The sequence below is a fragment of the Dipodomys spectabilis genome, unplaced genomic scaffold (assembly GCF_019054845.1).
Source record: "Dipodomys spectabilis isolate Male_0828 unplaced genomic scaffold, ASM1905484v1 ptg000069l, whole genome shotgun sequence".
Lineage (NCBI taxonomy): Eukaryota > Metazoa > Chordata > Mammalia > Rodentia > Heteromyidae > Dipodomys > Dipodomys spectabilis.
The window spans coordinates 1,057,594-1,085,567 of NW_024870746.1; the positions used below are offsets into that span (position 1 = coordinate 1,057,594).

The following is a 27,974-nucleotide window of genomic DNA, read 5'->3' on the forward strand; positions in this document are numbered from 1 at the left end:
TTGTGGTGCTCTCTTTTTCAAATTTGGTAAACACCGAAGGGGAGGGAAGAAAAGGAAGGAGAGAGGGAAGGTAGGAGGGGAGGTGAAGATGTAGGAGGAAAACAAACAGGAGGGAAATCTAGGGTAGGTCATTTGGGAATAGGAAGCAAAGACTAGGTTTGTTTTCAGCAGGATACATACAAAATATGATCTTTGCTGACAGAAGAACAGGAAGATAATCACCCTTGCAGGTGCACACTGAAGGTGGTGACAACAGAGAGCCACATGTAGGCAGCAAATCAAGGTAGGGCAAGGTCAGAAGGGAGGTAAGATTGGCTCCAAAGGAAAATTACTTAGGTAGTATTAGCTTCCTGCACTACTATGTTATCCATGCAATTGCTCCCTAGGGGCAGCTCAGGCTTATATTCATGTTCCTCCCAAGAATACAACAATAGTAGAGTTTCATATGTCCCCATATGAGGAGTTTTTATTATTATTATTATCAAACATGCTAAAATTACAGAGTGGCTATTCCATTTCTGCTCTGACTGCACAATGAGACAGGTGGAAACTACAGGGGTTCACTTGGCTCATGTGGTCTCTGGGGATGGCTAGAGTTGGGGGAGTGGGGAGTTAGAGGTAGGCAGGTTAGCAAAGCTCCTTCATGTAGTACAAATCTACCAGGAGTAATTTACAGCTTGGGAGATATTCCCCTTCTTTACTTTTCTTTCCTCCCCTAAATCTCCCTTAGCCTTCACTCACCTGTGTATGGCCCCTTAGGCTGTCATCTAGTCCTAGACTACATGATAAAGGAAACTTCTGCCTGCCTCAGTCTTAATCTTCCTTCCTAGGAACTAACCTACTGAGCATGCACTAATGTGGTAAGCTACTTGATTTAGCTCTGGTGGGGGGGGGGGGGGCTCCAGTACCAAGGTGGCTTCACAGGAGAGAGGTTGGAAATGGTGATAGGGAAAGAATCAAACATTAAAGTATAGCAGTTATAAGGGGCTTAACAGTTCATTTCTCACCCCACCCCCACATCCAGCACCCTACTCTGAAGACTTCTCTCTTTCACACATGGTTGGGGAATGTCCTCTCAAACTGAAGCCTTTTGTTCTCTGAGCACACAGGGAAGGCATGGGTACTGATCCAGAGCCTTAGTTCAAGGAGAAACGGATCCACCCTTAGGCAGGTGGCTGTCAACTGAAGACTTCATCTTCTCCATGCTCCTGCTGTGATGGCCTGACAGGGTGAGAAAAAAGAATATATAAAGGTTGAAATTGCCTCAATGAGAGGTTAACCAGACCAAGGGACAAGATATATAAGAGTCAGGGCTGTGGAGAAAGGGAAAGAAGGTAGCAGGGTGAAGGACAAGGCTAGCCATTCATGAGCTGGGATCTTTTTTCCTTTTCTGGAATCGCCGGAACTTGCCCTGAATGGCCAGGGCAGCTTTCTCAGTTTCTGGTGCTGTTAGGTCAATATCGATCTCCTCCTCTTCCTCGGCTTTCTTGGTGCTACCAGCCTTCCCTGCAGACAAATTAAAAACGTATTACTGAGTCTCCTCCAGACCCTTCCTCCGGGCCGCAAATACAGTGAAATTTTTTTTGTTTTTTGTTTTGCCAATCCTGGGGGTTTGAACTCAGGGCCTGGACACTGTCCCTGAGCCTCTCTGTGCTCAAGGCTAACACTCTACCACTTGAGCCACAGTGCCACTTATAGCTTTTTCTGTTTATGTGGTACCAAGAACCAAACCCAGGGCTTCATGCATGCTAGGCAAGCACTCTACACTAAGCCACATTACCAGCCTAACAGTGAATGTTTTTTTAGAATCCATTTTCTGCTGGGCTCTGGAACTCTGGCTAGGACTATGAATAATCCTTCTAGAAATATGAGTTAGGATATCTATACTAGAATCCACTGTAGTTTTTTTTTTTTTAAGTTTTATGTGAGCCGATTGCTCACACCTGTAATCCTAGCTACTCAGGAAGCTGAGATCTGAGGAAGGAGGTCTGTGAGATTCTTATCTCCAATAAACCACCAGAAAACCGAAAGTGGCACTGTGGCTCAAGTGGTAGAGTACTAGCCTTGAGCTGAAGTGCTGAGGGACAGTGCCCAGGTCCAGAGATCAAGCCGTACAACCGACCAAAAAAAAATTTTTTTTTGTTAGTCTTACACCAAATGACAAATGTCTTAAATCATCACTTATTCCAAAGTGTGCTCACTTTTTCTAGTTTACCCTGAATTTCTGATGGAGACAGTGTCTGGGATTATCTGATAATTTTTTTTTTTTATCATTGTATCTGCATTTCTTTCTTTCTTTCTTTCTTTCTTTTTTTAGGGGAAGGTCTGGTCGTGGGGCCTGAACTCTAGGCCTGGGTGCTGTCCCTCAGCTCTTCAGCTCAAGGCTAGTACTCTACCACTTGAGCCACAGCGCCACTTCCGGCTTTTTTCTTTTTGCTTATGTGGTGCTGAGGAATCGAACCCAGGGCCTCTGGCTTGCAAGGCAAGCGCTCTACCACTGAGCCACCTTCCCAGCCCTGTATTTGCATTTCTTAATCACTCCTGACCTAGTTTGTAAAATCAAAGAGGTAATACTGTTAGTATTATTCCTTAGGGAAAAGTGGGAAAAGCCTAAAGATATAATAGTTCTTAACCTAGTCCTTTGTTTCATTTTTACATACTCTTATTCCTCTGACATCTGTCTTAGGAACTTGTATACGTACAATCTTACTTGTGTTCCTGACCCTACTTTCACCAGCTCTACAAACTCTACAACCCAACAACACTCACCTTTTTCTTCTGGGCCAGATGCCTGGTTAGTTGCCGGGGATGTTTCAGTGTTGAGCTGAGGGAAAGGAATCAGAATGTTAGATATTTATAGAAGGTTTAAGGGGCCATCCCTTTAGGCCTCTTAGGTATGTTCTAGCTCTCTTAGATATATTCCTTCCTTCCTCTCTTCTTTTTTTCCTTCCTCTCTCTCTTTTTCTTTTCTTTTTTTAAAAAGAAGTAGATCTTGAGATCAGGAGCAGAAGAAAAATAATCAAAATTCATTAAACAAGCTAAGCACTGGTGGCTCAGGCCTATAATCCTAATTACTCAGGAGACTGAGATCTGAGGATCATGGTTCGAAACCAGCTTGGGGAAGGAAAGTCCTCATGAGACTCTTGTCTCCAATTAACTACTCAAAAACTGAAAGTGGATATAGCTCTGAAAGACCCCAGACTCCTGGGATACTTTCGTCAACGGGAGGGCGCCCCAGAAAACTCAGACTCCAGGCCGGGAGATGCAATAAGCAAGAGGAGTTTATTTGACGTTTGCGCAAATGGACTCTCTGTCACGAGCAGACAGGGAGCCCCGAGCAGAGATTACAGGCTAATTTAAAGGCAAAAACCACAAGATTAACGCATAACACAAAGCATCCCATGATTGGTCCATTTAAAGGTCACCATATACACCAACAATCACTTTGCCACGCGGGAAATTTTACTGGCCCATGGTTGGTTTAAGGGGAGGGTTTACATGGTTACAGGCCTATGGTTGGTTGACATTTGGCTCAGCTTGTGGTCTTGCCAGGTGGTCGTTATCTCAAGGTCCTGTCTGGGGAATTTCTAAATGGGAACTGAGGAACACGTACGGTGTGTTTTTTATCTACGACCATTGACCTTGTCCTGGGGCTGGCATCTGGTCCCTGAAACTTCTTAACTCATTTCTGGGAAGGGAAGGGTCAATGCTAGCGTAAGCAAGTTTACAGAAGCAGAATCAGCAGTTAGCAAGTTAGTAATGGTAATGGTCAATTTTTAATCTTTCAGCTCAAAGTAGTAGAGTGCTAGCCTTGAGCAAAAGAGCTCAGGGACAGAGCCCAGGCTCTGAGTTCAAGCCCTATGGCTGACAAAAAAAAGTTATAAGTCAAAATAGAAAAGAGCCTGTTTTAGTACATATTCAGACAAATGGATGAATAAAATAACTATGGTGCCAGGTGGAAAAGTGTTGTAGGAAGCTGGGTGCCAGTGGCTCATGCCTGTAATCTTAGTTGAGTAGGAGGCTGAGATCTAAGGATCAAGGTTCAAAGCCAGCTTGGGCAGGAAAGTCTGTGAGACTATCTCAATAAAGCACCAGAAAACCAGAAATGGCACTGTGGCTCAAGTGGTAGAGCGCTAGCTTTGAACTGAAGAGCTGAGGGATAGTGCCCAGGCCCAGAGTTCAAGCACCATGACCGACAAAAAAAAAAAAAAAAAAAAGTGAGCGGGGCGCCGGTGGCTCACATCTGATATCCTAGCTACTCAGGAGGCTGAGATCTGAGGATCAAGGTTCAAAGCCAGCCCAGGCAGGAAAGTCTCTTGAGACTCTTATCTCCAATAAACCACTAGAAAACCAGAAGTGGCGCTGTGGCTCAAGCGATAGAGCGCTCACCTTGAGCTGAAGAGCGCAAGGACAGCACCCAAGCCCAGAGTTCAAGCCCCACGACTGACCCCCCCCCCAAAAAAAAAAAAAGTGTTGTAGGAAAGGGAAGAGAGGAGGTGAATGCTGGGTGAGATGGGCAAGAGTCACTTTTACGTGGAGTGGTTAAGAGCAGCCTCTCTGTAACATGGTATTTGAGCAAAGAGCTGAAGGAAATGAAGGAGTAAAGGTTGTAAGTACTGGTTGCAAGAGCTTTCACAGGCCCTGGGTGGTGGCTTCATTAGCCTGTTTGAGGAACATCAAGAAAGTAGAGAAAGGGAGGAAAGATGGGTCGAGATGAAATCTGAGCTAACTGGGGTTAGGAGCAGATTATGTAGGACTTTGGTAGTCTTCTTAAAGAGTTTGGCTTTTAATACAAGTGAGATGAAAAATCAATGAAGTCTTGTAATTTACATAAAAGGAACATGAAGGAGAAAGCCTTTTAAGAAGTATGCAGAAAACCAAGCAAGAGATGATGGTAGCTTGCATCAGCAAGATGGCAGTGAAATAGAAGGTGCTTAAATTCTATATGCACTTTTGAACTATGACCAATATGATTTGTTTAACTGGATAAGTGGTATCATGACAAAGAGAGGAGTCAAGGATGCCTCCTGAGGAAGAAGATTGGCCTAAGGAACTGAAAACAAAAAGTGGATCTGCCATTTCCTGAGAAGACAGCACAAGGAACAGGGATCAGGAGCTAATTTTGTCATTTTTAAATTTTGAAATGCCTATTAATTATCCAAGAGATATTTTTATAAGAAGGGCCTAGGCTAGAAATAAAAACTAGGGAGTTATATGGGTAGCATTTATAGCCATGAGACTGGGAGTATGTTCAAATAGAGAAGAAGATCAAATCCTGGGGCATTCCTGCAGTTAAAGTTGCAGAAATAAAGAAATAAAAACAAATAAGAGAGAAGCTAAGAGATCATAGTAATAAGAAACTATGTGAAGAAAATATTTCAAGGATAAGAGAATGTTGCTGTCATAGTCTACAGGAAACCAATACAGGTAGAGATAGAGATTGGCTATTGAGTTTTACTATGTGGAGATCACTAGTGACAATGACAAGAAATGTTACAGTAGAGAAAGACAGCAGGATTCTGATTAGACTGAGTTCAAGAGAGAAAAGAAGGGAAGGAATTGAAACAGCAAATATAGAAGGAATTCCAAAGAAGGTGATATGGAGGTCACAAAAAGATTTTATTTAAGATGACAAGTTATAGAATGTTTCTGTTCTTGCAAATGATCCAATAGTGAAAGGAGAACTGTAGGAAAAAAAGGAAGATCACATGTAAGGAAGGAGAGAGGAGGTGAGACCTTGTACATAAACAGAAGGGAGGCCTTCAGTAGGAGCTCAACTACATCATCTACAGTAAGTGCAAGAAAGCCAAAGCATGCAGACCCAGTTACCAGCAGATGGAAATATTTGGAAGGTTTTGTATAATAACTTCTGGTGTTTGTTGTTTTTGTTGTTGTTCTATGGTACTGAGGTTTAAACTCAAAGCCTCAAACTTGCCCACTTGCTTGACTGGCAGCACTCTATCACTTAAGTCATGCTTCCAGCCCTGGTTTTTGTTGGTTATTTTGTGAGATGGAATATTGCAGATTTTTTTGCCTGGGTTGGTTTTGGTTAATGATCCTCAAGATTTCAGCCTCCTAAATAGCTAGGATTACAAGCATGAGCCACTGCCACAGGCATATTTCTGTCTTTTGTCTTCACTGCTAATTTTTTTTATTGTTATTATAAAGGTATTGTACAGAGGAGTGGCAGTTCATAGCTTCTGTTTTTTAAAGTAAAAGAGGTAACAAGATCATCAAGAAGATGCCTGAAGAGATATTAAAGGAAAGAGGAAGGTATAAAGTACTCATCTAGGCTGAAGGTCTAGCTTTAATGGTAGAGCAAGCAAGCTGAATAGGCACAGACCCTGAGTTCAAATTCAATCCCTGATACTGGAGAAAACAAAACAAAACAAACAAACAGTCTGAGCACCAGTGACTGGTTCACACCTATAATCTTAGCTATTCAGGTAGCTGAAATTTGAAGATCACAGTTTGAAGCCAGCTGTGTGGAGGAAAGACCATGAAACTCAATTCCAATTAACCACCAAAAAGCTAAAATGGAACTGAGCCTCAAGTGGTAGAGAACTAGCTTTAAACAAAAAAGCTTTAGGAGGGGCTGAGAAGGTGGCTCAGCGGTAGAGTGCTTGTCTTGCATGCATGAGGCCCTGGGTTCGATTCCTTAGCACCACATAAGCAAAAAGAGAAAAGCCAGAAGTGGCGCTGTGGCTCAAGTGGTAGAGCGCTAGCCTTGAGCTGAAGAGCTAAGGGACAGTGCCCAGGCCCAGAGTTCAGGCCCCACAACCGGACCCCCCCCCCCCAAAAAAAAAAAAAAAAAAAGCTCCAGGACTGACCACAAAAAAATCAAACAAACAAAAAGAAAACTTATCTAGGGAATGCAGGTAGATGGACTAGAGAACAGTAATAGGACTTCTAGAGACATTAAGGCCCCTCATAATGCTGGTGTATATGCTTTCTTCCAGCTTTCCTGCTCAGATGGAAAACTGAGAATTAGATTAAGCATAATAGTAACTTCCCTCCCTCAGAACTATATTAACAGAGCTTTATCAGTCTATGTAGTAGCCTTAAGGTACAATTCAGCTTAAGTAACCCACAGGTTACTTGGTACCTTTAGAGCCTTGTTTGTTTAACTTCCCTCCCTCAGAACTACATTAACAGAGCTTTATCAGTCTATGTAGTAGCCTTAAGGTACAATTCAGCTTAAGTAACCCACAGGTTACTTGGTACCTTTAGAGCCTTGTTTGTTTCATATTGTGTATGTGTGTGGGGGGGGGGAGTGTACCAGGATTTGAACTCAGGGGCCTTACACTCTCAGCTTTCTTGCTAGTGGCTAGTCCTCTACTATTTGAGCCATTTCTCCAGTTTGGCATTTTGTTGGTTAATCGGAGATGGAGTTTCTCAGACTTTTCTGCCTTGGTGGACTTCAAAGCTTGATCATCTAGATCTAGGTCTCAGTCTCCTGAGTAGCCAGGTGTACAGATGTGAGCCTTAGGCATCTGGCTTGTTCAACATTTTTTAGTACTTTATATTTGTCAAAATGTAGGGGGCTGGGAAGATAGCTCAGTGGTAGAGCGCTTGCCTTGCATGCCTGAGGCCCTGGGTTTGATTCCTCAGCACCACATAAGCAAAAAGAAAAAAGCCGGAAGTGGCGTTGTGGCTTAAGTGGTAGAGTGCTAACCTTGAGCTGAAGAGCTGAGGGACAGCGCCCAGGCCCAGAGTTCAGGCCCCACGACCGGACCCAAAAAAAAAAAAAAAAAAAAAAATGTAGGCACTTGTTGCTTGCCCAATGTTTTTTCATGCAACTCTTAGAACAGCCTAAAGGAGTATATTGTACAATTCCTCTGCTTTATAAATACCAGATGTAAAGAGCCTTCTTTAAGAAGCTGATGGAATCCAGTTTATGGTCTGCAGATTATGTTGTCTCTACTCTGATGATAAGTATATATTAAACACTTTTTTTTTTGCCAGTCCTGGGGCTTGAACTCAAGGCCTGGGAGCTGTCTCTGAGGCCACACTTCAGCCACACCACTTCTGGCTTTTTAATAATTTATTGGAGGTAAGATTCTCATTGGGACTTTTCTGCCCGGGCTGGCTTCCAACAGCTATCCTCAGATCTCAGCCTCCTGAGTAGCTAGGATTACAGGTGTGAGTCACCAGCGCCCACCCAGCTCAAGCACTTCCTAGTGTTTAGTACTTTCTATGCACCAAAAGGTTATTAGAAGAAACAATATATCCATTCAACAAATATATCAGCACCTAATCACATGAAATATTGTTCAAGACATTAAAAATATATCACTAAGCCCACAGGACAAACAAGTCAGTTAGTAGCAAGTGCCATGAAACAAAACAGTGTTGGCTAGGAAGACCTCTCTGAAGACAGACATTTGAGGAGAAGCTTTAATGATGGCTTGAATGGCCAAGAGCCAGTGGCTCATGCCTATAATCCTAGCTACTCAGAAGGCTGAGATCTGAGGATCATAGTTCAAACTAGTGGAGGCAAGAAAGTCTGTGAGATTCTTATCTTCAATTAACTACTGGAAAAAAGCCAGAAGTAAAGCTGTTGCTCAAGTGATAGAATGCAGCCTTGAGCATAGAAAACTCAGAGACAGTGCCCAGGATCTGAGTTCAAATCCCAGATATAGCACAAAATAGGAGGTGAAGGATGAAGAGAAGGAGGATGCTTGAATGATATATAGGAACAAACCATGGAGGGAGGGGGTTGGGAAAAGAAAAAGTGGGAGAAAACGAGGGAGGGGGGTAACACTGTTCAAAAAGAAATGTACTCATTGGGGCTGGGAAGGTGGCTCAGTGGTAGAGCGCTTGCCTTGCATGCCTGAGACCCTGGGTTTGATTCCTCAGCACCACATAAGCAAAAAAAGAAAAAAAGCCGGAAGTGGTGCTGTGGCTCAAGTGGTAGAGCGCTAGCCTTGAGCTGAAGAGCCAAGGGACAGCGCCCAGGCCCAGAGTTCAGGCCCCACGACCGGACACCCTCCCCCCCCCCCAAAAAAAAAAAGAAATGTACTCATTACCTGACTTATGTAACTGTAACCTCTCTGTGCATCACCTTTACAATAAAATTTAAACGGAAAAAAAACAAATCATGTAAATGTCTGAGTAAAAAGTCTTCTGGGAAGATATGTACCTGCTAGTACTTGAACTCAGAGCTTCATGTTCTCATTGTTTTGTTTTCTTTTTTTTTCTACTTACAGATGCATTCTACCACTTGAGACATGCCTCAAGTTCCAGGGTTTTTTTTGTTGTTGTTTTTTGTTTTTGTTGTTGTTTTTTGGTAGGTCATGGGGCTTGAATTCTGGACCTAGGTGCTGTCCCTGACATCTTCAGCTCAAGGCTAATGCTCCACCACTTGAGCCACCGCGCCACTTCCAGTTTTCTGGTGGTTAATTGGAAATAAGAGTCTCATGGACTTTCCTGCCTGGGCTGGCTTTGAACTGCAATCCTCAGATCTCAGTCTCCTGTTGCTAGGATTATTGGCGTGAGTCATCAACACCTGGCAATTTCCAGCTTTTTGATGGTTAATTAGAGGTTAGAGTCTTTTGGGTTTGTCTGCCTGGACTGACTTCAAACCTTGATTCTCAGATCTCATCCTCCTGAGTAGCTAAGATTATAGGCATGAGCTACCAGCATCAGACATAAAAGAGAGAATATTAAAAAATAAGATTGGGTAGATATCTAGGATGTATCAATCTGAACTAGAGCAAAGATATTTTTGCCTATGTTGGTAGAAAGCTTTATAAGTTTGAAGCAGAGGAAACAAGTTTGTTTTTCAGGATTTCTCTGACTGATGAGTGGAGACTAAACTATAGCAAAGCAGGAGAGAAACCAATTGAAAACAGGAGCATCTTGCATTGGTACAAACAAGATGATGGGGGCTTGGAGTAGGATAGTAGTAATGGAAGTGATTGCAGGGAAGTTTCATGGTAAAATAAGTTAGATCTGTTGATAGCTATTTGGGTACAAAGCCTGCTATCAAAGAGTTTTCTTTTAAGGAATGCAGGAAAATGAGGCAGTAGTTGGGAACCATGTGAGGTCATGGGAAAGTGTTAAGATGGAAGATTTAGTGTATTTTAATGCTGATGAGAATGATTTAGTAGATGATGTAAAAGAGAAAGAGGATAAATATCAGACTGATGTCTTGAATAGACAAGAGGAGACAGACCTAGAGCATAAATTCAGGGGTAGGCCTCAGATAGGGACATGGAGAATTCATTTACAGCCTAGGAATGAAGACACAGAATGCATGAAAGCAAGGTGGCAGATGTAATGAGAATGTACAAAAGTTCTCTTCTGATTGTTTGTTTCTTAGTGAAAAAAGAAGGCAGTTGTCAGCTGAGAGTTAGCAATCATCTAAGAAAGTAAGAAAGTGAATAACTGGTAACTTTATATCAGGATTACCAGAAAACTGGTCCCTCCTGAGATAAATGGTCTTGAGCTTTTAGTAAAACTTGTCAAGATACTGTTGCTATCTTCTAGGGTAAGTGAGAAGATAAATCAAATACCCAACTGAAGTCTCAGCCACTCACTGAGGGACTGAGCCTGAGTCATTCAGTGTTCAGTCTTTAGAGAATTCTAAAATCTAAATAGATCTCTCTATATGAGGTGAAAAAAAAACAAGTACCCAAATGATATTTATTGAACATTTATTATGTACCAAAACTTACTCCAGTTAATCTTCTGAAATCTCTACAATGGCACCCTATTTTATAGTTGAGGAAGCATGCTTAGAATGATGGATGGTCAAATCTTAACCAAGGATTTGTTTTTTTCTGTTTTTGTTTTTTTGTCGGTCATAGGCCTTGAACTCTAGGCCTGGGTGCTGTCCCTCAGCTTTTCAGCTCAAGGCGAGCACTCTATCGCTTGAGCCACAGCGCCACTTCCTTAACCAAGGATTTGTATATTAAACTAATCTTTCAACTCTGGTTGATTTTTCTAGCAAACAGCTGAGTGGGCAGGGAAGGGCATATTTGGTAGGATGCATCTGTAATCTCAACTATTCAGGAGACAGATCAGGAGGACTCAGGTTCAAAGCCATTCTGGACAAAAAGTGAGACTCCCCTCCCCCCCCATCACCACCAATATGCCAAACATGGTGACATGCATCTGTCATCCCAGCTATATGAAAGCACAAATAGGATCACAATTTAGGCCAGACTAGGCATAAACACAAGATACTATTCTAAAAATAACTAAAGTGAAAACTGTTAAAGAGATGGCTCAAATAGTAGCATACCTGCCTAGCAAGTGCAAGGCCCTGAATTCAACCCCAGTACCACCAAAGGGGCATGGGCATGAGCCCGTTATCCTAGAACTCAGGAGGCTGAGGCAGGAGGATCTTGAGTTTAACACAAGCATTGGCTGTATAGTAAAGTTGTATCTAAAAAAATTTTTTTTAAACATACATTAAAAAGTTCCCTATAGAGGCTCTGGGAAGGTGGCCCAGTGGTAGAGCGCTTGCCTTGCATGCATGAGGCCCTGGGTTCGATTCCTCAGCACCACATAAGCAGAAAAAGCCAGAAGTGGGGCTGAGGCTCAAGTGGTAGAGCACTGGTCGACAGCTGAAGAGCTGAGGGACAGCGCCTAGGCCCAGAGCTCAGGCCCCACAACCAACCAAAAAAAAAAAAAAGTTTCCTATAGAATTCTTGTTAGCCTCTCTGATAGAAAGAATGCTCCTGTGGGAGGAAGGGTTGTTCTTGAGACTCAGGAGACTGACCCAGTCATTTTCCTTTATCTCCATGATTTCCTTGTGGTCAGTTATTTTTCATTTTACTTTTTGCCATGTTCAGTATAATGGCCAGATGGTTACTGAGTCAATACTTTCAATATAGCATACCATACTGTTATCCAAGAGGTCTGTATGCACTGTGAAAGCATGACATCGATGGAGTGTGCAGGAAGAGGATTATAGCCAATTATCCAGTCAAGAGAGTCATGGATCAAGAGACAAATTCCAGGGCTGGGAAGTTGGCTCAGTGGTAGAAGCGCTTGCCTTGCATGCCTGAGGCCCTGGGTTCGATTCCTCAGCACCACATAAGCAAAAGGAAAAAAGCCGGAAGTGGTGCTGTGGCTCAAGTGGTGGAGCGCTAGCCTTGAGCTGAAGAGCTGAGGGACAGCGCCCAGGCCCAGAGTTCAGGCCCCACGACCGGACCCAAAAAAAAAAGAGACAAATTCCATGATATCTGACTTCAAACTCTACTTTCTCTAAATATAGAAAATCCCTGACTCTTCTCCATATTTTAAGCGTTATCCCTCTGCCTGATTCTAAGCCTATTCCCTAAATCTATCAGTTCTTCTCCTTCACCATAATCCCTTCCAAGGATCTCCATTCTAAACATCTCCCCCTAGATGGCTGTTTCTTCCATTTTCCTCTTCATATCAGCTGACCTTGAGAATCATCTAAGCAGGAATATGTGCCAGTTATAAACCACACAGGTTGCTATTTTTCCTCTGCTCTATCAGTGTGTGTTTCCCTTTCCTAAGCCTCTCCTGGTCCTGGAAGGGAGCAGTGGCTCAGCTGGAATCTGGATCCTAAGAGGTTTCCATCTAATTTGGATCAAAATCTAAGATCCAAGGTGTCTACTGGAAACACCTAAAAGGGGTCTGAATAGAGAAGACCCTTACCACCACCAATGCCCCTTCGAAATACTCCTCACACTCTCTGTTGAAAGTAGTGTGCTAGAGCTTCTACCTCCTGACCCTCTTCCTTCCACACTGCTGGTTCTCAAAATAGCCACTGTGGACATTGGATTTTTGAATTTAGTTGTTGGTGACTTGCTGAGAACGGAGACAGAGACAGAAAACAAATCGTTGGCTCCCACTCTCTGTGGGATACTCAGTTCTTCACTGGTTCCTGACTTCTGCCTCAATACTCTGATTATTTTTCAGAAACTCAATTATTTTAAATAAACTGAGTACCTCTGGTATGTCTATCTGTAAACCCTAAGACCAATCATACTTTGGGAAAACCAAAAGGCATGGAGGACAACTTTGGGTGAATCAGAATCCACATGCTCTGTAAGAGTAGTTCTTGTAAAAAACAAAACAAAAAAAAAACCTCTGCAGGAGCTGTGTTAACTTAAAAGACTTCTATCATGTCAGCCTCTCTTAACCCCTTATTCTAGGCAGGTATGGATTATGAACCTCTCAGGTACTCTTCTGTTTTTTGCAATACTGTGCTTTTCTGAAAAGAAATAACAACATTGAAGGGGGTTTAGAAACTCCTTCATTCTCTTTATAGGACCCAGTTAAGGGAACTGAAAGAAATTAGGGACTCAAAATATTACCTACCTTATTTTATTAATAATCACTTATTTTATTAATAATCACTTATTATGTACGTCATTTAAAAAGTATTGGCATATTAAATCATAACAATCCTATAAAATAGATGTTATTTTTCTCCTCATTTTGTAGATCAGGAAACTGAGGTCAAGAATTTTTTTGGCTTGTTTGTTTCTGTTCATTTGTTTGCTTAAGGTCAAAGAACAAGATGTCACAAAATTAGGATTTGAAGCCAGGCAGTCTATTCTAGAAGTCAAGCTTTAAACATTATTCTGTGCTATCTCTCAGTCTCCATCCAAAGATATTGAACAATGTGAATGGCACTATACAAATCCTCCCAAACAGAAACCAGTCTCCAGGTAGTAAAGAAAATTTTAGGAATAATGATTTCATTCCATTCCCATAGTCAGGCAGCTGAAGCCAAGGCCCAGTTTCTCAATCCTCAATGCTTTCTTCACGCACAATCCACAATAGACATAGGCAAGAGGCTTGTCCTCTAATTATGGAGAATCTTACATGTTGTGTGAGGACCTGGTTCCAAACCATGCATACCAATACAGATATCTGCTTTGCTAATTGAGCTAACCACTTGATTTCAGCTTTCCTCCTGATGCTTGCTGTGGGCCTCCTGACACCTATCCAGATGACCCTTAGAGGCTTGTCATAGCCTATGTGTATGATTGCCACTCACAGGCAAGACCCTAGCCCTTCAGAGTTGGAGAATTCCATATGCTAGTTCAGTCAACCGGCTTCCATTTCAAATAACTCCCTTGATTACATTCAATCCTATTATTCCAAGTTTCTATCTAGTAGGCTTGTAGCTTGGTTCAGTTCAGCCTCACTGCCCAAGTAAGACTAAATGTTTCTCACTTCTCAATACACAACAAACACTAATTAGCAACTGTGAGGCCCATCTACTCTTGCCTATCCCTAGAGGGCCCTAGTTTCTTTCCTGGCCTACCTTCCTATATTACTTTCCTCTTTACCTTTGGGCCCAATGTACACCAATGTTCCATTCCATCATCTTGGCAGCAGTTGCTAATTCCCCATGGATACATTTATTTCCTCTGTAGCTCAAAGTTGTGGATTCTCTCTTCCCATTGGGAAAGACAAAAAGGAATGGCCTGCTGGTTTTAGGAGACTTTTTTCTTTAGGCTTTGAGATAGCAAATGGGGACATGACACAGCAATATCCTATCTTTCCCCCAAGAGTATCTACCCTAAATAGTTGGCCCTGGAATCCAAGCTACTCATGAGACTGAGATCTGAGGATTGTGGTTCAAAGGCAGCCTGAGCATGAAAGTCCATGAGACTTGTTTTTGTTTTGTTTTTTTTTTGTTGGTTGTGGGGGCTGACCTCTGGGCCTGGGCTCTTCAGCTCAATGCTAGTACTCTACCACTTGAGCCACAGTGCCACTTCCAGCTTTTTCTGCTTATGTGGTACTGAGGAATGGAACCTAAGGCCTCATGCATGCAAGGCAAGCCCTCTACCACTGAACCGCCTTCCCAGTCATCCATGAGACTCTTATCTCCAATGAACCACCAGAAAACTGGAAGAGGTGCTGTGGTTCAAAGTAAAGAGCTCAGAGACAACGCCCAAGCTCCACAACTGACAAAAAAAATTAAAAAAAAAAAAAAGGTTCAAGAGATCTTTTTAACAAATAATGTGGAATTAATGTGTTTTGTATATGCAAAACAAAACAGAAAAAGCCCCATTTCAAGCCATGCCTTGTACCTTATACAAAAATTAACTCAGTCGGGTGCCAGTGGCTCACGCCTGTAATCCTAGCTACTCAGGAGGCTGAGATCTGAGGATCTCGGTTCAAAGCCAGCCAGGGCAGGAAAGTCTGTGAGACTCTTATCTCCAATAAACCACTAGAAAACCGGAAGTGGCACTGTGGCTCAAGCGACAGAGCGCTCACCTTGAGCTGAAGAGTGCAGGGAGAGTGCCCAGGCCCAGAGTTCAAGCCCATGACCAACCAAAAAAAAAAATTAACTCAAGTAGTGGAGTCTTTGCCTAGCAAGTGCTTGGCCCTGAGTTCAAATCCAGTACTGCTAAAAAATAAACTTAAATCATAAAAAATTGGAGCATGGAAAGTAGTTTTTAAAAGATGAGAGGGGAGTATAAGGAAGGATAATAGAGGGGGTGAGGTTGATGGGGTACATTGTGTACCTATGTGGAAATATCATAATGTATGCTAATAAAATATTTGTGTGTGTGTGTGTGTGTGTGTTATCTGAGGCTGCTTTGGCACTATTGCAGTAGAATGAGACCAAAGACTCTCTGACCCATTTCAGAGAAAGTCTGCAGAACTTTATAACTTTCTAAAATGAGGGAAATGTCTCATATCTGTGTCGTTGAACATGGTATCCACCATGCCTATGTGGCTGTTGTGTACTTTGAAATGTGGTTAATGCAGCTGAGGAACACAACTTATAATTTTCACTTTAATTAATTTTTAACTTAATAGATATATGTGGCTGATGACTATCACATTGAAGAGCATAGATACTATTTCTATCCTAGATCCCCATCTCCATTTAGATGTTTTACCAAGACCTCAAACTCATTTAGATGTTTTACCAAGACCTCAAACTCAATGTTCCTCAAACTAAATTCATAATCTCACTCACCCAATCTAGTCTTCTGTAAGTATTCTGTTTCATCCAGTTATACAAGCTAGAAATAGGAAGCATTTTGGTTTAACAGTACTGGGGTTTGAACTCAGGGTCTTGACCTTTAAGCACTCTACTATTTGTGACATGCCCAAAGCCCTTTTTCTTTTTTTGATTTTTTTAAAATTTATTTATTTATTTATTTATTTTGCCAGTCATGGGGCTTGAACTCTGGGCCTGGGTGCTGTCCCTCAGCTCTTCAGCTCAAGACTAGCACTCTACCACTTGAGCCACAGCACCACTTCTGGCTTTTTTCTGCTTATGAGGCCCAGGGCCTCATGCATGCAAGGCAAGCACTCTACCACTAAGCCACCTTCCCAGCCCTGCCTTTTTTCTTTAGTTTGTTGTTCAGATAGGGTTTTACACTTTTGCTGAGCCAGCCTCAAACCATGATCCTTCTATCTGTACCTCCTAAGTAGCTGGGAACTGGTGTGTACTACCACTCCCAACCCTAAAAATGTTCTTGACTTTTATCTTTCCTTCATATTGAATATCAAATTCAATATTAAATCTTGTTAATTTATCTCCTAAATGTATCTTAATACATTCATTTATCTCCACTGCTACTGCCTTGAATTAGTCCATTTAGGCTGTTCTACCAAAATGTCATAATCAACCAGGTACCAATGGTTCGCAGCCATAATCTTAGCTACTCAGGAGGCTGAGATCTGAGGATTGAAGTTCAAAGCCAGCCCAGGCAGGGTCTCTTTGAAACCCTTATCTACAATAAACTACTCAGAAAAAGCTGGAAGTAGCACTGTGGTTCAAGTGGTAGAGCACTAGCCCTGAGCAAAAGAAGTTCAGGGACAGAGCCTAGGCCCAGAGTTCAAGCTCCAGAACTGCCCCCCCCCCCTGCCAAAAAAAAAAAAAAAACCATAATCAAGGTGACTTCTAAAGATTGGAAAGCTATTTCTTAGAATTCTAAGAGAGTCCAAGATCATGAGAAGGCCCAAGATCAAGATGCTGGTAGACTTGGTGTGTGGTGATGACTCACTTTTTGTTCATATATGACTGCCTAATCCTTATATAATAGAAGGACAGAGAGAGTTTTTCAGGGAGAGAGAGTTTTCTGAGGTCTCCTTTATAAGGGCAGTGATCCCATTCATGAGGGCTGTGTACTCATGATCTCCTAAAATGATCACCTTGGGGAGTAGGATTTCAATATATGAAGTTAGGGGAACCAACATGCAGATCATCACACATCCTAATTCAGTTGTTTCTTGCGTGGGCCACTGGAGTAGCCCAAGCAATTACCTTTGTTGTGTGCTGGTAGTCTGGCTTGAACTCAGAGCCTCACACTCTTACTTGGATTTTTGATGAACGGCTGGCATGCTATCACTTGAGCCACAACTCCACTTCTGCCTTTTGCTGGTTAATTGATTCGAGATAAGAGTCTCACAGAGTTTTCTGCCTGGATTGGCTTTGAACTGGTATCCTCAGATCTGTTTCCTGAGTAATTAGGATTATGGGCATGAGCCACCAGCACCCAGCTCAAGTGATAACCTTTAAAGAACAAAATGGGGGCTGGGAAGGTGGCTCAGTGGTAGAGTGCTTGCCTTGCATGCATGAGGCCCTGGGTTCGATTCCTCAGCACCACATAAGGAAAAAGAAAAAAGCCGGAAGTGGCACTGTGGCTCAAGTGGTAGAGCGCTAGCCTTGAGCTGAAGAGCTGAGGGACAGCGCCCAGGCTCAGAGTTCAGGCCCCATGACCGGACCCAAAAAAAAAAAAAAGAACAAAATGCTATCATGGTCTAAAAGTTCCCACATAATGTAGTCTCTGATTACCTTGGCAATCACATCTCTGGAAAATACCATGTACTTCCCATGTCAAGACCTTGATTAATTGATTTGCACTAAGTATTACTTGAATGAATAAATACCTCTATTCTGCTTTGCCATCTCATCTAAGTTTCTGAGATCAAATTTGTTTCCAGATGATTAGAAGCCTCTATTCTGTAACCAGTTCAAAGGTTGTAGCAAAGAACATCAGAAACCAGGTTTAGCTCTTCTTTACTTTAGCATATGTACCTTAAAAAGAGCTGAGGATGGCGCTGGGAAGGTGGCTCAGTGGTAGGGTGCTTGCCTTGCATGCATGAGGCCCTGGGTTTGATTCCTCAGCACCACATAAGCAGAAAGTCGGAAGTGGGGCTGAGGCTCAACTGGTAGAGCGCTGGTCTACAGCTGAAGAGCTGGGGGACAGCTCCCAGGCCCAGAGCGCAGGCCCCACAACCGATTTAAAAAAAAAAAAAAAAGAGCTAAGGAGGAAAAAAAAACAGCTGAGGATGAAAAGAAGGCCTTCACATGAAGTGTATTTCATATTACCTGTACTGTCACTATTGAGTTAGTCTTATTATTCCTTCTCTACCCTCTGTACCTACTATATTTCATTTCCTCAAAAGCACAGTCCAGACATTTATTTGTGTTTTACCAGTAAAAATTGCAGACTTTATTTTGTACATGGTAGGTGCTTTACAGGTATTTGTTTACATGAAGTTATACTTCCTCAGGCTTCACATTTCTGGAAACAACAACAAGGTATTCTGAATAAAGTCAGATATAAAAATGGGGATTTATATTCTGGATCTACACAGACTATATACACAAATCTCACCTCTGCTCAGGGGTGGTGCTGTGCATGTGCAATACTAACACTTGAGAGGCTGAGACAGTATGATTATGAGTTTAAGGCCATCCTTGTCTCAAACAAACAAAAAAGCAATAAACTCCCCTCACCCCATTCTAGTTCTACCACTCTTGACTGTTTAATATTGAGTATATCACTTGGCCTTGGTATGCTTAAATTATTCATCAGCAGAACATAGATCATAAAGGATGAAAGATATATATATATAGAGAGAGAGAGTACAAATATTAACATAAATAATTGCTATTCTGCAGGGGGAAGCTGGGAAGGGATGGGAAGGGTAAACAAAGGAGGAGGCTACAATGCTTGATAAGAAATGTATTCACGCCGGGCGCTAGTGGCTCACGCCTGTAATCCTAGCTACTCAGGAGGCTGAGATCTGAGGATCGCGGTTCAAAGCCAGCCCGGGCAGGAGAGACCGTGAGACTCCTATCTCCAATAAACCACCAGAAAACCAGAAGTGGCGCTGTAGCTCAAGTGGTAGAGCGTTCGCCTTGAGCTGAAGAGCTGAGGGACAGCGCCCAGGCCCAGAGTTCAAGCCCCACTACCGACAAAAAAAAAAATATATTCACTATCTTGCCCATGTAATTGTAACCCCTCTGTACAGTATTTTCACAATAAAAAAAAAAAAAAAAACAAAAAAAAAAAATTGCTATTCTTTTTTTTTTTTGGGTCCGGTCGTGGGGCCTGAACTCTAAGCCTGGGCGCTGTCCCTCAGCTCTTCAGCTCAAAGCTAGCGCTCTACCACTTGAGCCGCAGTGCCACTTCCGGCTTTTTTCTTTTTGCTTATGTGGTGCTGAGGAATCGAACCCAGGGCCTCATGCATGCAAGGCAAGCACTCTACCACTGAGCCACCTTCCCAGCACCAATAATTGCTATTCTTAAGTCATATAACCCTGGGTTGAACATAAGAATAGGTCTAAGTCAAACTACTAGGGTGTACATGGTTGAAAGTACTGAAGTTAAGTAGTGGAGCAGCCACAGATTAGACCTTCATGAAGTAGAACTGAAGGAGGAAAAGGATATCTGGGATTACCTGAAGGGCTAAATGACCTTAGGCTACCATAGAGTCTTTATAAATGATTGATCTACTCAAAACCAAATTATAAAATGACCATCTCCTCATTTTCTCAATGTCTGTCCTCAAAATACTAAGGACGGCTCTAAACTTTTAAGAGCTTTCTTTTTTCTTCCTCCTCCCTTTTTTAATTATAGAAGATAGAAAGAGATTAATACTCTGGAGCAAATAAATTATATCATCATATCTCCTTGATCAAGTTCTTTTGTCTTTTGTTTTTTGTTTTTTTTTTTTGGGGGGGGGGTCCAGTCATGGGGCCTGAACTCTGGGCCTGGGTGCTGTCCCTCAGCTCTTCAGCTCAAGGCTAGCGCTCTACCACTTGAGCCACAGTGCCACTTCGGGCTTTTTTCTTTTTGCTTATGTGGTGCTGAGGAATTGAACCCAGGGCCTCATGCATGCAAGGCAAGTGCTCTACCACTGAGCCACCTTCCCAGCCCCTGAGTGCTTTTGTCTTTTATATCGCAATGATGGTTGTATAATTCTACTCCTCACTTCACAGGGTACTATCGTGGCAAAGCACTTAAAAATCATACTTGCAGTAGCAACTTACCTGCTTTTTTCCCCCGCGTATCTGCCTTACTCCCTCCCCTGCTGCCACTACTGAAGAAGAGGCGCCCTGTAACCTTAGGCATGACTTCCCTTGTCTCCTTCTCCGTCTACATTTTATTCTTTGTCATCTTCCTCCTTAATGGTGTTACCACAGAAACCATTGTCACCAGAAAAAGGAAGATAGTGTCACACACACACACCCTCCAGAACAGTGAGTTAGAACAAAATTTGGGACGGATAAACCTTTTCTAGATTCCTCAGACCCTGGGATCTTTTAAAAGGGATCAGAGGTTGTTAATGGCCTTGTAGCTAGGCCAACCATGCCCTGAATTTACGTGACCTTCCTGGGATGCTGTGCAAATGAAACAGGAATATATTCTAGTACTGCCAGAATCACTTAGCTGAGATGAATAAGCACATGTACTCCGAATCCTGTGCTATAAAAAGGGGTCCTTTGAGAGGACCCCTTTTTTGCCTTTGAATCAACATAGATCCTAGCCTTAATATACTCCCTGCTTTCTCTAAAGATGCAGAAAGAACAGAGGATAAGGAGGTAGTGAATATGCTTCCAAGGGGGTGACAAATAGGCTTTGCCTCCACCTCCCCCTACCTTTCTAGGGTTCCTTCTAGTCCTGCTGATATATTCTACTCCAATGTTAAATGAAGGTCACTGTCAAAGAACCTTACTGAGGCCACTGGGATCCCGTGCCCCTGGAGGACCCTGAACTGCTGTTTTTGGAGCACTGTTGGAATTGTTTCAACTTTCAGTACAGCAACCAGCTGCAGTCCTCAAACAGCTTCAGAAAGACATGCTCAAGGTCACCCTCAAGGTAATACCAGAAAAAAGAACTAAGAATCTTTACTCCAGGTTCTACATACACACATTCATCTCCTAACATATTGCATATAACCTAGATGCTATATATCTCAGTCTCCTAAGACAAGAAGAGAACATAAACAGTCATAGTTCCCAAGCCCCCTGGTTTGTCCCTCTCCCCTTAGCCACCCTATCCCTGTTTCCTGGAATAGCAGTACACCCTCCCTCCCTCCCCCATTCACTGGAATCAGAGGCAGAATTCCTTGCTCATGCCAGCTCATGGTATGCAGTGAGTCAACAGCCCCAGCCCATTCCCCTCGGCATGGGATGCCACAGTTTAATGAGTGGTTATTTGTAAATGCTCTGCACATACTAGGAGCTGAGCCTTTACCCCATACTGGGGTATAGGAGCGGGGGAAAGAGAGAGTAGTGTCAGAACCACATTTATTACTATAATCTGCAATGTGCATCCCACCCATGGTGTTAATATCTTAAAATAAATGCATTAATCCCCCCCTCAGTCCACAAAGCAAACACTCAGCTTGAGGCTTTGTGTGGGAGGAAGGCAGCACCAAGGACATAAGTACATGGCACCTCTCTTCCCTGGGTAGGGGTTGGGAAACCTAGGGGGGCATTCCTTCAGGAGTCAGCCCATAGGGAAGCAGAAATCTGGTTTCAATGAGCCTGATCAATAAGGTTACTGACAAAGTCTAGGGTCTCTAGACATTTGATTTTAGGCACTGTGAGGGGATACAGATCTCTTGCAATAAATGGTTTTGAATCTCCTTCTCATTTACCGTTCTTTATTATTATTTTCCTTTTCTATGTTGAGTATTGAACCCAAGACCCTGTAAGTGCTAGGCAAGTGTTCTTGGGACTCTAACTTCAACACTTTAGCTTATTCTTGCAACTAAAATAATTCTGAGGCAAGTCAAAGCCAATTAAAGGCATGGAGTATGGATTTAAAAAATCATGTAGTTAGTATTCTGGAACACCAATAGGCTGCTATCACTTCCCTTGTCAATCTAATATATTCTTCTTTCATCTCCCAAAGCCTTTGTACTCCTGACATGGAAATCAATTGGTCAAATGAAGAAAAACTATCCAGAGACTGTATAGTCATCAAATGTATTAATTTTACATAGATACAAATTTTTCTACACTCACTCCTCCAAATCAAGTAGAGTTGGGGATATAGCTCAGTGGTAGAGTACTGCCTAGAATGCACTAGGCCCTAAATTCAATCTCTAGTCAAAGAAAAAATAGAACTAAGAGAATTGTTCTTAAAGAAGTATGCTAGAGCCCTCTCTCCACCATCTTGGAGCCTGTGGAGGCCTGCTGGGGACAGGACTTCTAAAAGGCAAAGTGTCTGGAAGGCTATGGTGCAAGGCCATTTTTGCTGGCTATAAGCAGGGTCTCCGGAACCAAAGGGAGCACACGGCTCTCCTTAAAATTGAAGGAGTTTATGCCCAAAGTGATACTGATTTCTACTTGGGCAAGAGATGTGCTTATGTATACAAAGCAAAAAACAACATAGTGACTCCTGGCGGCAAACCTAACAAGAGTAATTTGGGGAAAGGTAACGCGTGCCCATGGAAACAGTGGCATGGTTCATGCCAAATTCCGAAGCAACCTTCCTGCTGATGCCATTGGACACAGAATCTGTGTGATGCTGTACCCCTCCAGAATTTAAACTAATGAAAATTAAATAAAGTAAATCTGTGCTCTTGTAAAAAAAAATGTATGCTAGATTTCAAAAACTGCTCATTTTTCTTGATGCTCTATAAATATGGGAATCAATGATGGACATCAGAAACTAAGAACCTAGAAAAAGAGAGCCTCCAGGCTTCTCTTTACTTGCATGCCTATTATCTCCAGTATATTCATCACGCCCATTTTCAAGTTGACTAGGATGGATATTACCTATTCTGCCTAGTATTCTTAAAAAATGTACCCTATTGATAAACATTAGCCATGTAGATCTCATATATCTCTCTCCCCTCTTGTTCAGTGTTTTATTAAATCACACTTCTTATATTTCTTATAAGAAGCAAATATAATTAATTCATTAAGTTTCATGTAGCCAGGTGTGGTGATACATTCTTGTAATCTCTACTACTATAAAGAGGTGACAGCAAGAGGATTGAAAGTTGAGGCCAGACTGGGCAACTTAGTGAGAATCTGTCTCAAAATGACACTAAATAGGGTTGAAACCAGGTACTGGTGGCTCATGCCTGTAATCCTAGCTACTGAGGAGGCTGAGTTCTGAAGACTGCAGTTTAAAGCAAACTCAGGCAGGAAATTCCATTCAATTCTCATCTCTACTTAATCACCAAAAAGCTGGAAATGGGGCTGTGGTTCAAGTGGTACAGTGCTAGCCTTAAACAAAAACAGCTTAAGGGGGCTAGGAAGGTGGCTCAATGGTAGAGTGCTTGCCTCGCAGGCATGAGGCCCTGGGTTCGATTCCTCAGTACCACATAAACAGAAAAAAACAGAAATGGCATGGTGGCTCAAGTGGTAGAGCACTAGTCTTGAGCTGAAGAGCCAAGAGACAATGCCCAGGCCCAGAGTTCAGGCCATGATGGACAAAAACAAACAAACAAACAACAACAACAAAAAAAAAAAACAGCTTAGGAGCAGCATCCAGGTCCCAGCACCAGCACCAAAAAAAAAAAAAAAAAAGACTGAGTATGTAGTTTGGCAGTGCAGTGTTAGCAGATGCAAGACCACACACACACACACACACACACACACACACACACACACACACACACAGAGTTGTTGCATGTAAATCAAATCATTTATAGTCACTGCAATAGCAAGTTGAAGGGTTCCTGAGGAAAGTTCCTTTGGGATTAGAAGTCAGATTAGAATCTCACAGACTAGACTGGTTTCAGACCACAGTCTTCAAATCTCAGACTCTTGGGATCATCAACCACCTGCTTTTTTTTTTTTTTTTTAACCATGCATTAGTCCCCAATCAAACAGCTCAAGTCAACACCCTAACTAGGTGACCAAGAACAGAATGATGAACAAGCCTGAGAGCCAACTTCTAGTTTCCTCCCTTTAGAAGACAGATGTTTGTAGATATAGAAGGCATTCCAATAACAAGTAGCTTTCCCTTTTATGCCTAACCTAACCATAATATAAGAAAATATCAATGAAAGGGAGAGAAACTTGGATTTCCTCCAAGTCCCGTTCCCTAACAACCAGCTTACAGAAGACATAAAAGATATATCACTCTGACTGAACTTCTACTGTGGGGAAGGTTGCAGAAAAAGACAGATGTGTGCAGGAATCAAAATGTTATCCCTATTCCCATTAGGTAGGAAGATGGTAGGTATAATAATAAAAGCAGGAGTAGCAGTTCTAATATCTTCCCTAATAATTGATCTGTCCCTTGTTCCAGCCTTTGCCAGTCAAAATTCAGGCTTGACACAAGGATTGTCAGTAGTTATTCAGGACTCCCATTTCAGCAGAATAACTGCTGGACCAAAAGATTTATCTAGCTAAGTTCCTCCCAAAAGAAAATCAGAGTGTGAAATCCTGCTTTAAGCAGCCAGCTTTCCTGCATAAAAGGGGATTACAGAAAAAAGCCTCAGGGAGTGAGTGTATCTCCTATTCTTATCTTTCACTGGAACTAGGGGAAAGTTTCTAAACTATAGGAAATAGACTGTGATTCACAGCAATCAAATCCTGCCCGCAGCTGTGAATGCAGACAAGCTGGGATGAGTCCCTGCAGCTCCTCTGCGCACCGGCGCACATGCACTCACTGGAAAATGCTCTGCTGCAGTACTGAGTAACAGCAAAAAGCCACCAAGGTAAACCAGAGCTTGAGAGCCTCCTCAGCTGTCTCATCAGAACTCCTGTATATTGGTTGCTCGAGTTCTAGAGCCCCCCTCCCTGCCTTTGTTCTTTGTTGAAATGGATTCTGTTAAAGACATCTCAAATCCTCTCATTTTGTGCAGTTTATCTGAAGGAAGAAAATAAGCAGGTGGGGAATATGAAACTTATATAAGATTCAGGATACACTGGGCTTTCCTGGGCTGGGCACATCTGCCTGAGAGAGGAGACTCATGGGACTGAGCTAGAGAAATGAAGTAATTTAGAGTCTCTAGAGCTTTAGAACTCCAGAGCTTTGGGCAACACTTCCGCTTTTATCATGGTTTTTTACAAGAGGAAGAAAACAGGCTGGGTCTTGGCCTCTAGGGAAGCAGAGACCCCCCTAGAGGATCTGGTTCAGAAACAGCTGGTCTCTGTGTACAGCCAGGTGGCTGTCTGAGATATTATAAATACTCATCCCTGAAGCCAAGCTCAACTCCGTATTAGGAGGCCGCTTTGATGGCTAAATTGCTAGTTAAAACCAGTTTGCTTTGACAGCCTAGGAGGCTGGGCAGTCTTGCATACACTGGGTTAGTCCCTCTCCTAGGACCCTATTCTCATCAAAATGCTGAGCCCTTGGTTGACTCTAACTGCTGTCAGGAGGGACCCCAAAACTTCCCCAGTAAGCATGGAACTGTTTTCCTTACTATGAAACGGCTTTGTCACTCCATCCAATACCAGTAATATGTTCTACAGAAGGGCCAGGCATTCCTCCCCCAAAGCACAGGCTAACCACAACTCTTTATGTTGGCACAGCCTCAGGATAAATTCCCAGGAGTAGCCTGGATTTAAACTTTCAGATTTAGAAACACTGGGGTGGAGAGGAGTGGTTTGAACCCTGGCCCTCAGTGGAAAGAGAGCAAAGAAAAATCTCTTCTCATCTTAGAGCTGAAAAAAGCAAGAAGAGAGAAGTTGGATCCTTTTTTTTCCCCCTGAAAGATTGCCATGGTCACAGCCACAATCAGCAGAGGGACTGGAAACCACTTTGTTTCCTCTGCCCACCAAACTAGCAGAATTTTCCAGGATAAACTTAGTGGACATGGCAACCAAGACAACATGGCAGTTGGCACTAATTGACTCCCTAGGTGGCAACTTTTGAAAACAGCCAGAATTCCTGCTGAAAATCTTCATTTTTAGTATCTATACTAGGATCCAGGCTCCACGGGATTCCTGCCCCTGCAATACTGAGGATTGATGAGGATTGAACCTAAGGCCTTGTACATGCCAAGCAAGTACCTTACCACTGAGCTACATTCCCAGCTGTCCTTGGGAATTCTTGCACTAGATTTTCTATAATACCCTAACTGGAAACTCACACACATTCAGATATAATAGCTAACATAGATTGAGTGCCTGCTCTATGCTGAGTACTCTTCCAAATATTCTGCATATGTCATTTAATAATAAGAACAATAGTTATCATCCCTATTTTACAGATTAAAAAGCTGAAGCATAGAAAAGTTTTATAATTTTCATAAGGCCACATAGTAAATAATAGAGTTGGGGTCTAGCCTATCGTTGAGACATTGAGGTATTGAATACCAAGATGTGCGTCCTAGGAAAGGAGTTGGGGAGAGGGGAGTGAACAAGCTTGTGATGCCACTGTCCAGACTGACTTCACTTGGTGTAAAGCACAATCTTTGTTTCAGGGTATGAGGTCTTTCCAAAGTCTCTGCTTAAGCCCCCACCATGGACAGTGTTCTTGGAAAAGAGTAAATCAGTTAAGGGACTGGGTCTGGCTGCAATGAATACGGAGCCTGCAGGAGGTCACAAGCATTGCAGAAGGAGGTCTGCTCTTAGAGGGGACATTTCCTCAGGAGCTGGACATGCATGCCTGTATCAGCACTGGTCTGGACGACAACGTTCCCGATTGAATGAGTGAAGGGTGCCAGCTTGCTAAAAAGGAAACGTGACCAGCCAACCCTGCGGGCCAGGGGCTGGAGTTCTTGTGGGTTACTTCCTCAGGTGCAGGACACAAAGTGAGAGCAGTAAGGGAAGCCGAATGACATGGGGCAGTAAAACAGAGGCTGAGAGCAGCACTCCAAGGAGAGGGCTTATCGGCTGAGAAGGAAATCTCCCCTCTGCAGCTGGTGCCTGTCACCCCTGAAATGCCACCGACAGCTGGGAGTCTGCACACAGCCCCTCACAGCTTCCCTCAGGTGGGAGCCTTCCCAGAGGCGCGCCCCCTATCCCACTCCCGAGAATCGAGGTGCCGCGCTCTCCCTCGCCTCCCTGGGACGCTGAGCCGCACCTCCTCCCCTCCGTAGCCCCACGCCCACAGCGCCGGCGAGCCCCAAACCGCGCTGCTCACCTCGCTCATCGCGACGGCCGGACAGGACGCTCGGGCGCGGCAAGCGCAGGTGAGGCGAGGGGCCCTCGGGGATGGGTGGACAGCCGCCGAGAGTTGTGGGGCTCTCGGCCAACTAGGGGTTGACCAGAAGGGGAGAATTCGTGCTGGAAGCCGCGGCTTCAGTTCCTGCACCCCCAGGCTTTCACCTTTCAGATCACCGCCAGGGGTCTCGGGTCCACCTCGTCCTGTCAAGAGCTGCTCCGCGCGCCTCGGCCAGCCACAGTTTTTATAGTCAGCTTCGGTACCCGCCTCCAATCCAACCAATAGAAACTCTTCTTACTATTGAGTGACAGCCCCTTAAGTCCAATGGTGGCAGACTCAGAGATCTGCTGCATTTCCAAACTAGGGTAAGACAGACAGAGCGGGAAGGAGGGGGAGACAATTGGGGGATGAGGAGAGCACTGCAAATGAAGTGGAGAAAGCAATGAAGGGAGAAAATGAAGTGGGGAAAGCCGTGAGCGAGGAGAGAAAAGAGAACACAAAACAGGGACGGAGGGACAGAGAAGGAAGGAGTGTGAGATTGAGAAAGAGAAGAGCCTGGAAAAAAAACCAAGGGAGTTCACGGGAACAAGAACCAGTGAATGCAAAGGTCAAAGCCAAGACGTAACAGATCTTAGTAGCTGGAGATGTAGCTCAGTGGTAGAATTCTTGCCCAGCAGGCAAGGAGGCTTTAGATTTAATAGT

At 43.2% G+C, this 27,974-nt stretch overlaps 1 protein-coding gene and 1 pseudogene across 1 annotated transcript; one reads left to right on the plus strand and one right to left on the minus strand.

Annotated features, from left to right (window-relative positions):
• Window positions 1–462: 462 nt before the first annotated feature.
• On the minus strand, window positions 463–27,472 carry Pcp4l1 (Purkinje cell protein 4 like 1). The gene is made up of 3 exons (XM_042682058.1): window positions 27,252–27,472; window positions 2,770–2,824; window positions 463–1,506 (listed from the first exon to the last, which is right to left on the minus strand). Exons 1-3 carry the CDS (start codon window positions 27,258–27,260, stop codon window positions 1,364–1,366), a joined length of 207 nt encoding a protein of 68 aa, XP_042537992.1. The 5' UTR covers window positions 27,261–27,472; the 3' UTR covers window positions 463–1,363.
• LOC122109179 lies at window positions 22,352–22,776 on the plus strand (annotated as a pseudogene).
• Window positions 27,473–27,974: the final 502 nt, after the last annotated feature.

Coding starts and splice junctions, on each gene's coding strand:
- Pcp4l1 (XM_042682058.1), bottom strand. Junction 1,507..2,769: donor ATCTGGCCCAGAAGAAAAAG/GTGAGTGTTGTT, acceptor ATTTGTCTGCAG/GGAAGGCTGGTAGCACCAAG.